Source organism: Nanorana parkeri, unplaced genomic scaffold (assembly GCF_000935625.1).
Source record: "Nanorana parkeri isolate BGI_ZX_2015 unplaced genomic scaffold, ASM93562v1 scaffold3355, whole genome shotgun sequence".
In the NCBI taxonomy this organism is placed as follows: Eukaryota; Metazoa; Chordata; class Amphibia; order Anura; family Dicroglossidae; genus Nanorana; species Nanorana parkeri.
The window spans coordinates 44,448-55,615 of NW_017309623.1; the positions used below are offsets into that span (position 1 = coordinate 44,448).

The window sequence follows — 11,168 nt, forward strand, 5'->3', positions numbered from 1 at the left end:
TAATTTAGCGGAGGTGACAAAATAACCATTTGCGTCCAAAATTTTCAAAAGTAGAGTAAGAGCGGCCATCTTTCTTTCAGTTTCCACATCTGGCCGGTGTAAGTAAATGAGATCGTCCCCACTGAGCTCAGAAGGCCGGTGTGTGCGTGGAGCGTTTGTCCAATTTATGAGAAGTTTATGTTGCATTCAAGGTCCTGACTTGTTTTCTTTTGCAGGTTCTGTATGAAGGTCATTTGAGTTCTGGCTGTGAAGTATTCTGTGCAAAATGTTATCCATAAGATTAAAGGCTCAGTCCACCTTTTGGACCATGTGGCATCCAGATTTAGGGGCAGTATGAATCATGGGCTCATACCCCAGCTGCAAAATCCACACACCCCTCCCTTTCACAAAGGTCCAGGACCCGTCAGTGGTAAATATTGCAAGTCCCATAGGCCACTGAGGGAGAGGGACTCTGCAGAGCAGTCACCAGAATTGTGGTCCAGCTCTATAACAGATGGTCTGTACCGAGGGACTGTGGCCGAGGGTAAACACTGCAAGAGCCTGTGCATTGCACCCATGACCCACTGATTGTGGGTCCAATGTTATGCAGACTTCGGCGCAGGAAAACTAGTAAATGCTCATTGATTATAAAATCCATGTTGCCCTTTTTTTTGAAAGGTGGACTGTGCCTTTAACCAGTTGACATCCGCGGTGTTAAACCCCCTTCCCATCCAGGCCATTTTTCAGTATTCAGCGCTGCGGTACTTTGACTGACATTTATTCCGTCATGCAGCGCTGTACTGAAATGAATTTTATACCCTTTTTTGGGGACAGATAGAGCTTTCTTTTGGTGGTATTTATTCACCACTGGGGGTTTTATTTTTTTACTATATTAAGGAAAAATTACCGAAATTTAAAAAAAAAAACAGTTTCCCCTATATTAAATGATAAAACATTTATTATTACCCAATTTTTTGGTAAAATATAAAAGATGGGGTCACGTCGGGTAAAAAGACACTAAACATGTCAAGCCTTAAAATTGCGTGCGCGCGCGAAACCTCAAAAAACGATAATACCCAAAATTGGCCCTAGGCGACGCTTTAAAAGCTGTTACCGCTCATCAGTTTAGTGTTATCAGTGATTGATGGCCCTAAAATGATTGCTCTCACTGCGACGTTCGCGGCGATATGTAACATGTGTAGCGCAATTGTAATTTTTGCGCGCTGGGGCACCGGACGCGTATTTACGTTTATAGGCGCGTAAACGTGGGGGTGGGGGAGTTAAACATTTTGGGGGGGTTTTTTCCCCTTTTTTTATATGTGGCTTTTATTTTATTTTATTTTTTTATGTGTTACTTTTCTTTTTTTTTATTTATATTTTTTTTTTGCACTTATTGTTATTGCTATTATATAGGGGGATAACAACCCCCTATATAATAGCAAAGGCACACTGACAGGTCCTCTTTATGGAGATATTAGGCGATCGGCGGGCTATGGACCCGCCGATCGCCTATATGTGAAACACCCGGTAACGGGTGTGTGCATTTAGCGGGTCTTTTCTGCCCGTGCGTGCCCGCTAGGGGGCGCGCGCGAGCAGAAAAAAATTGCCGTCTGGAGACGGCAACCCGCAGATGCTGCAGTGCCGTCCGTCTGTTTTTTTTACTACGGGCGGACAGCAAGAGGTTAAAGTCCTAATTCTTGTACTAAGCCAAGAGGTAAATGTGCCTCATACAAATATCTTTACCTCTGTCCCAGAGGTGTGTCATCTGCCCCAGAGCTATTTGTAGAAAGGTGAGGAGCTCCTATACGTGTCTTTGTCCTGGGGTGCGTCCTCTACCTTTTGTAGAAATGGGGACCGTGCCAAAGTGATCCCTGAAAAGGCCCGGCCCCCTCATTGTCTACACCATGGCCACTCCCCAGTCTGCTCCCATAGGCAGGAAAGTGGCAGCTGCCTCATCAGTTTAAAAGTGGCCTTGGTGGTGCTGATTCAACTTCCGATTCAAAGCCCTCCAACATTCGGATCTGCCGGGCAACAAAGAGAACCTGCCTCATCTATTTGTAGGTTAAAAAAAGACCTCAGTCATGTATGACTGTGAGTGACTCATTGGGACGTATATTTACTATACATAGGGAATTAAACAGGAGGAGGTATAGCTGGAGGCTTCCATTCCTCCTATATAATGGAATGCAGAAGGCAGCTGAAGACATCTTGTGTTGGTTTACAAATAAACATTCTTATTACATCAGAACAGCAAACCAAACTTTCAGGATTTTATATGGGACTGCAGTTGTAGAGACGGGTCCTTTCCCATCCATTAGGGAACATAGCCATGAACTGCTGGGTTATACTGCTGCCTACGGGTGGATTGGATACTGACCAAAGTAGTCCAGCCCAGGATGGCTCCTACTCCCAGCATGTCTCAGTTTTTGATGGTGTCCTATTTTTCTTCATTTAGCCCTCATTCACACGGTTAATGGCCGGCCCGTACATATCCATGCTGCGTGCACAGCCGTATCGGGCAGCTCCCGGGACGGACAGGTGCTGCGTGTGATTAGTCCTTCTCTAAGGGAGTATGCCGCCCTGCGCTCACCGGACCTGTATGGGTGCGGGTATCCCTGCTCGGACGCACAGGATCCATCCTGTCTGCGTGCGAGTACGGACACCCGCGCGCACGTTCAGGTCCGGTGAGCGCAGGGCGGCATACTCCCATAGAGGACAGGCTGCTGCATACAAATCACACGCAGCACCTGTCCTTCCTGGGAGCTGCCTGATACGGCCGTGCACGCAGCATGGATCTGTACGGGCCGGCCGTGTGAATGAGGGCTTAAGATTGCTTGCGCTTTCCAGGTCCAGAGCTGCTGGCAATTTCTCAGTTATTGCCTTGTCTTTGAAGACTCGCTCTATTGAGTAGGCCGATCAGGATAGTTTTCTTTCATGACGCAAGTCTTAACAAGTTGTACAAAGTAGTAGAAAACGATTGGTGTAGACTGATTTGGGGAATAGACAGAGGGTGTAAGGGGACAGAGATAAATGTTGTCTGTATGTGGATACGTTTGTAACCCTTGGCTTGGTATAAAATGCTATGTAGGAGACTTGGAAAAAAGCCTCTTGGCCCAGCGCCCCGTGAGTGTGGGCGAGGAGGGACGTCTTAGAACGCCCACCCGCATCTACAAGGCTCCCGTCCAGCCGTTTAGGTGCGGCCAATGGACGGGAGGTGGTTAGAGCCCAACAGCTGGCACGATGGCCTTACCAGGGTTAAAGCAGATGAACATTCTTTTTCCTCAAAGGGAACCTGTCATGCAGGCTTTCTCCTGTGTCCTGCAAATCTGCTTGTTTAAATGTCACCCCATCTCCTCAATCAGCCTCAGGCTTTGTATTGTGACTGGTCTGGAGGTGAGGGGGCGGCTACATGACCTGGGAGTTAGGAGGGTGGCTGCACAACCTCGGCACTGACGTCTATAAGACCTGCAGCGCTTGCATTCGAGTGCCCCGGAAGTACAATGGGAGCCCTACTAATCCCAACATATAAACTAACAGGATGTAGGAGAGAGCCTGCAGGATGAGGTTGCCTGGAGTAAAGGGAAGGTTAACCCCGGTCAGGTTATTGGCGGGAGTTGGTCTTTTAATGAGTTATCGAACGCCCTGTTTGCTTGCTGAAAACTACTCTTCAGAATCTTTTATCATGTATTACAGCGAACAGTAGACTTATTATCATACAAGAGCACCTTCTTGTTTTTCATGGGTATGGAAAGGGTGCAACACTGGCAAACTAGAGTCTCAATGTATGGAATCATCAGAAAGTATTGGCTAGTGTCCCTGAAATCAGAACTATACACATCTTGGCCTAAATCTGTCTTGAGAGAAATATAGGGTTATTACTGACTCCTGCTGAAGACTAGTCTGTCTATACATTGCTTTGGATCAATGGCATGAAACAAGCAAGCAGCAAGGGAAGTGAGAACCCTAGTGTGCTGCTATAGTATGTTCTAAATCCCATGGCCCTTTTCTGGACTCTGGTGCCAATTATATCACCAAAGCCGAGGCATTGGACACATGGTCTATGCTGTAGAGCCTTGGTTCTCAAGTGCTGTGTCGTTCTCAACACATGACCCATATTCAGTGGGTCGCCGCATGCCTCACACTTTTCTAGGTGAGAGGCTTCGCGGCCGCCTCCTAGCGCAGCACTGTCAGTTCTTGCACCAAGCAGCCATTCGTATGCTGCTCGGCGCCGAGTGTCAGCTTAAGGTGGGGTGGGCTGGAGGCATGGTCGCGACGGAGTTCCATCCATACATGAATTGCTTACAGCTTCCTTGCATGTCCTGTAGAGGTGCCTGGACCACGATGACATCACGTTCTGGCTCCCTTCAGCTCTACAGGGCACGCTAGGGGGTTGTACAAGCAATGCACACATGAATGCAGCTCAGTCACAGCACAGCAGCCCACACCGGACCCCAGGCTGGAGGATCCACTCCAGTACTCGTAAGGTAGGGAGGCTGTGTGTGCGATTCTGTCTGTGGTTGTGTGTGGGTGTCTGTCAGTGTTTTTGAGGGCCCTTTCACATTAGTACAGTGCATTAATTGAACAGTCCTGTGTGATTAACGCACTGTACCATGCAATCGCACCTACTATGCACTCAGGTGTGGGAGGTGTTGTGTTGCCATTCTATTGCAGTGTGACTTGGGTCATGACTTAGTGACATTAAACCCTCAGATTTTTTAACATAAACCAATACTGTAATGTGTGCCTTACTGTAATCCATGGTTGTTTCCCTTCTCTTTGCTGCTCTTTTAAATCCTCCATGTCTTCTCATGCTTGGGGAGGACTTCCCTTTGCAGCCGAGTGCCTCTTCCTGTAGTGTTGGCTCAGGTTTTGAACCTATACACAGACACCATGTATCCATTCCAGAGACAAGGCAGTCTGCTGCAAAACAGAAGTTCTGCCCAGCATGAGAAGAGATACAGATTTAAAAGGAGGAGCAGTATAGAGAAGGGAAACAACCATGGATTACAGTAAGGCACACATTACAGTATTGGTTTATGTTAAAAAAATCTGAGGTTTTAATGTCAGTTTAATGACCAAGGACAAATGTGGGTCCTGAGGTTACACAGTTTGAGAACCACTGCTGTAGGGGAAGGTTGGTTGACTGCTACTTCTCAGAGGGCACCATGTGACCGGTTGTTCAAGAGTTCTGGGGACTTTGATTATCTACAGGAACTTGGGGAAGATGGTTTTTGTCATGGTTTAGAAGGGTATACATTTACCTTAAATGCACAGGGCACCGTATATTGCTCATGTTCCCTGGTGCTCAGCCATCCATGTGCTGTATATTGGGGAACCTCTTACCAATGGTTGGTTTGGTCCCATAAGATGGAGGCGCTTGTGATGCCAATAGTTTTCATATGGTGACATAGTTGATGCGGTCCCATATGATGGTGGATGGTGTGATGGGAATAGTCTGTATATAGTTGAATAGTTGGTGTGGTCCCATATGATGGTGGATGATGTGATGGGAAACGGTGTGGTCCCATATAATGGTGGATGGTGTGATGGGAATAGTTGGTGTGGTTCCATATGATGGCGGATGGTGTGATGGGAATAGTTGGTGTGGTTCCATATAATGGGGATGTTGTAATAAGAATAGTTGATATAAAGTGGCATAGTTGTTGTCCCATATAGTAGTGGATGTGTGCGGTGATGGGCATAGTCTGCATGTAGTGGAATAGTTGGTGTGGTCCCATAAGATGGAGGCGGTTGTGATGCCAATAGTTTTTATATTGTGACTTAGTTGGTGTGGTCCCATATGATGGCCGGATGGTGTGATAGGAATAGTCTGTAAATAGTGTGGCCCCATATGACGGTGGCTGTGTACAGTGATGGGAATAGCCGTTGTGGTCCCATATGATGGCCGGTGATGTGATGGGAATAGTCGGGGCGGTCCCGTATGATATGGGGGGAATAGTTGTTGTATTTTCAAATGGAGGTGTATAGTGTGGTAGGAATAGGTGGTGTGGTTCCATATAATGGTGTTGTAGGAATAGTTAGTGTGGTTCCATATGATGGTGTGATTGGGATAGTTGGTTTGGTTCCATATGATGGCGGGTGACGTGATGGGAATAGTTGGCGTGGTTCCATATAATGGCGGGTGACGTGGTAGGAATAGTTGGTGTGGTTCCATATGATGGCGGGTGACGTGATGGGAATAGTTGGCGTGGTTCCATATAATGGCGGATGACGTGGTAGGAATAGTTGGTGTGGTTCCATATGGTGGCGGATTATGTGATATGAATAGTTGGTGTTGTTCCATATGATGGCGGATGACGTGATAGGGATTGTTGGCGTGGTTCCATATGATGGAGGATGATGTGATATGAATAGTTGGTGTGGTTCCATATGATGGCGGATGATGTGATATGAATAATTGATATAAAGTGGCATAGTTGTCCCATATAGTAGTGGATGTGTACAGTGATGGGCATAGTCTGCATGTAGTGGAATAGTTGGTGTCCCATATGATGGCGGGTGATGTGATGAGAATATTTGGTGTGGTCCCATGATATCTTCATGTGAGATTTGGGCTGTTTGCCATTTCCAGAGACCTTGTCGGCAGGAGGTTCCCACATGAATAAGCATACATTGTCTGAAGTGCAAGGTCCACTTCTATCCCAGTCGTATCCATAAAGGCAGCCTTGAGATGTTGACTTTTTTTTTTTTTCAGAAACCTTTCTTTTTAACTGGAGATCTATCCTACGAGATGCTTGTTGGCTCGGCCCCCTCAGACGTATGGACATCCTTAATTTTAATAATTGTCTTTTCTCCCTGTCCTGACAGAGCTTGAAGCAGCGGCTGGGAAAGAGTAACATCCAGGCCCGGTTAGGGAGACCGGCGGGAGGCCTGCAGCGAGGAGCTGGCGGCATGAGAGGAGGTGGTATGGGACTTCGTGGCTCCCAGCGTGGCATGATGCGGGCCGGCCGGGGAGGCAGAGGAATGCCAAGGGGAGCAATGAGCATGAGAGGTTGGTCAGCTGTGGCCAATTTAAATTATAAATACAATTTGGGAACCTCTCTTTACGATGACTGACCGCTAACCCGTTCTGTGCAGGGCAAAACCTCCGAGGCCGCGGTGGCGTCCCAAGGATTGGAATGAGGAGAGGTGGCCTCCGAGGACGTGGAATTGTTGGAAGAGGGGGACTAAGAGGGGGACCCATGAACCGTGGTGGTGTAGGTGGAAGAGGTTGGTATTTGCATTCCATTGTCCCACCAGTAGGGGGTAGCATGGAACACAAGTCCTTTTTTTCTATGTATGCACCTCCAGTCTACAGACCATCCTGGAGAACCCAAATTCTGCTAAATTTAGACTTGGGCTAAGAAGTAGGAGAATTGGGTCTATGCCGGGCTATTCGTGAACCTGCACATCACTCTGATGGAGCCACTAGCAAAAGCTAGGGGGCATGGCAAGTCTTTTCTTCCCCGGATCAAAGACCTGAGGTGCTCTGCCAGCTTAGTGGGGCTTCATGAAGAATTTTAAGCAGGACCTGTTGGGATTGAAAGATGGAACTGGTCGCCCTTCTCTTTGCTACCTAAAATCTGTATTTACCAACACATTTCCCTAATGGCAAAATCATTCACATTTCTAAACGGGTCCTGCTTCAATGCCAGCCTCAGGTGGGGGTGTAAGGAAGGTGCCCAAAAATACCTTGTAGAGCTCTCAGGACCCGCTGAAACACAAATTGTTCTGCTGGGCGAATATTGTCTTTAGCTGCCAGTCTGGCCCTGTCCAACTCTTCTGCCTCACCACTGGTCAGCCATAACGATGGATTAGGAAGTTGTGGGGTCAGCTTCATCAAGTGGCTTTGCTGGTTGCATTTTGAGGGTTCTTAAGCTTGGAACCTCTATTTGGCGACACGTCCTTCCTAGGGTTCAGGAGCTCTGAGGTGAACGCAGGTTTTTTTGCGGTGGGCCAAGTTTGTGTTCACTATTGTATCATAGTCCTTATGGCTGAGCTGAGGCATCCTGAGAAGGTGAAGTGACCAAGTGGCCTTGGGCATATTCAACTTGTGAATTCTTTCACTTGTGTGACCCTTAATCATAGGAACCCCATAAATGATGCCCAACCTGTTGGTTGTGTACCTAGGTTAGACCTCATTTACGTGGGTTCCTAGGTAAACAACCCACAGGTTGGGCATCTTTTATGGTTTTGGAACTATTGTGTGCCTAGAGAACCATAAATGATGCCCAACTTGCGGGCCGTGTACCTAGACCCCATAAATGATGCCCAACTTGCGGGCCGTGTACCTAGACCCCATAAATGATGCCCAGCTTGTGGGTTGTGTACCTAGACCCCATAAATGATGCCCAACCTGTGGGCTGTGTACCTAGACCCCATAAATGATGCCCAACCTGTGGGCTGTGTACCTAGACCCCATAAATGATGCCCAACCTGTGGGACACATTTCTAAACGGGTCCTGCTTCAATGCCAGCCTCAGGTGGGGGTGTAAGGAAGGTGCCCAAAAATACCTTGTAGAGCTCTCAGGACCCGCTGAAACACAAATTGTTCTGCTGGGCGAATATTGTCTTTAGCTGCCAGTCTGGCCCTGTCCAACTCTTCTGCCTCACCACTGGTCAGCCATAACGATGGATTAGGAAGTTGTGGGGTCAGCTTCATCAAGTGGCTTTGCTGGTTGCATTTTGAGGGTTCTTAAGCTTGGAACCTCTATTTGGCGACACGTCCTTCCTAGGGTTCAGGAGCTCTGAGGTGAACGCAGGTTTTTTTGCGGTGGGCCAAGTTTGTGTTCACTATTGTATCATAGTCCTTATGGCTGAGCTGAGGCATCCTGAGAAGGTGAAGTGACCAAGTGGCCTTGGGCATATTCAACTTGTGAATTCTTTCACTTGTGTGACCCTTAATCATAGGAACCCCATAAATGATGCCCAACCTGTTGGTTGTGTACCTAGGTTAGACCTCATTTACGTGGGTTCCTAGGTAAACAACCCACAGGTTGGGCATCTTTTATGGTTTTGGAACTATTGTGTGCCTAGAGAACCATAAATGATGCCCAACTTGCGGGCCGTGTACCTAGACCCCATAAATGATGCCCAACTTGCGGGCCGTGTACCTAGACCCCATAAATGATGCCCAGCTTGTGGGTTGTGTACCTAGACCCCATAAATGATGCCCAACCTGTGGGCTGTGTACCTAGACCCCATAAATGATGCCCAACCTGTGGGCTGTGTACCTAGACCCCATAAATGATGCCCAACCTGTGGGTTGTGTACCTAGGTTAGATCTCATTTACGGAGTTCCTAGGTAAACAACCCACAGCTTGGGCATCTTTTATGGATTGCGAACTATTGTACCTAGAGACCCCATGAATGATGCCCGTCCTGTGGGCTGTGTACCTAGAGACCCCATAAATGATGCTCAACTTGTGGGCTGCATACCTAGGTTAGACTTCTTTTACGGGATTCCTAGATAAACAATCCACAGGTTGGGCATCTTTTATTGGTTCCTTACTATTGTGTGCCTGGAGACCCCATAAATGATGCCTATCCTGTGGGCTGTGTACCTAGAGACCCTGTAAATGATGCTCAACGTGTGGGCTCTTTACCTAGAGACCCTGTAATGATGCCTATCCTGTGTGTTGTGTACCCCCATTTCCCTAATCAATCACTTCCTCCATTTTGTCCTCAGGCCGTGGGGGTGTAATCGCTCGGGGCAGAGGTGGCTTCACCCGAGGACGAGGCCGTGGTAGAGGAAGAGGAGCCACACGCCCCGTGCTGACCCGAGAGCAGCTGGACAACCAGTTGGACGCTTACATGTCCAAGACGAAGGGCCACCTGGACGCTGAGCTAGACGCGTACATGGCTCAAGCAGACCCTGAAGCCAATGACTGACCGACAAGTTTTTATTTAAAGAACTGAGTTCTACCAGCCTCTTCCGGAGACAAAATGGCAGCCGACCGGCTCATCACCTCGTTTTAGAGTTCCTTTTACTTTTTGATACTTAGAACTGGTTATTTACTTTCTTTCAAGTATTTTATTAATGACAATGTACGGTGACTCCTTTGCCCGCGGACAGGGATCTTTTATCACTGCCCTGCTTCCTGCAGATTCCGAGTACGGCCCATGTGTCAGTCAACAATAAACCTTCGGGGCCCATTCACACTGGTGTGCTGTGTTGGAGTGTTGACATGCGTTGCGTTAAGGTGGCACATGCATTAACTCGCCACAACCCAGGTTTTGATGGATCTGCAGCGTCTGTCACCCTGATGCACCCCAGCATTGTAGTGCACTAAGGTACACATGCGTTGTACGCTGGTTAGATGCAGCACGTTGGTGTGAATTGGCCCTCAGCCATTTTCAGTACGGGACCGCTGTGGACAATCGGCATCTCTCGTCTTTGGCAGTATGTACTATATTGTCAGGTTTTTGTAGCCTGTTTATTACTGTTGAACAATCATTAAACACTTTACAGTCTGAATTGGTACGGCTGCCTTTCTGGAAATCTGTGCACCATCTTGAAATCTTACCGGAAGTCTTCCGGTGGTGGGACAGGAGCGGTGACATCGCCACTTTGAATGTTTGTGCTCCAAGAGCTTTTAATTCCACCTAACAATGTGTGCCCCTTCCAAGTGTGGTGTGGGGGACAGTAGTGTGGGACAGCAGTATCTGGGAGGCAGTGGGGGACAGCAATGTCAGATGAGTAAGTAGGGGACAGCAGTGTTTGATGTGGGGGACAGCAGAGTCCCATGGAGGGGGGGTGGTTTGAGGAGTGGCGGACAGCAGTGCTGGATTAGAGGGGGGTGAAGAGTGGAGGACGGCAGTGTTGGAGGAGGTAATGCAGTGCAGGATTGGGGGTTATAGTGGGGAGTGGAGGACAGCAGAGCTGGATTTGGGGGTTTAGTGAGGAGTGGAGGACAGCAATGTTGGATGAAAGGGAGATTGAGGTGTGGAAGACAGCAGTGGGAGGGTGATGAGTGGTGGACAGCAGTGTTGGTTTGGGGGTGAGGAGTGGAGGACCGCAGTGTTGGATGAAGGGTGGGTGGTGAGGGAGGGAGATGAGTGGATGACAGCAGTGTCCAATCGTGGGGGTTGTGGGGGACAGCAGTGATGGATGGAGGGGGTAATGAAGCGTGGAGGACGGCAGTGTTTGGTGGAAGGGGGTTGAGGAGTGGAGGACAGCAGTGTTGGGT

General features: G+C 48.3%; 1 protein-coding gene across 1 annotated transcript in view; it reads left to right on the top strand.

The window, feature by feature from the left end:
• Positions 1–10,089, top strand: part of CHTOP (chromatin target of PRMT1) — a 14,547-nt gene extending 4,458 nt beyond the window's left edge. Inside the window, 3 exon segments of the mRNA XM_018574910.1 lie at positions 6,808–6,991; positions 7,078–7,209; positions 9,668–10,089. Coding sequence (XP_018430412.1) covers positions 6,808–6,991; positions 7,078–7,209; positions 9,668–9,870 — 519 coding nt within the window. The 3' untranslated portion in view covers positions 9,871–10,089.
• Positions 10,090–11,168: the final 1,079 nt, after the last annotated feature.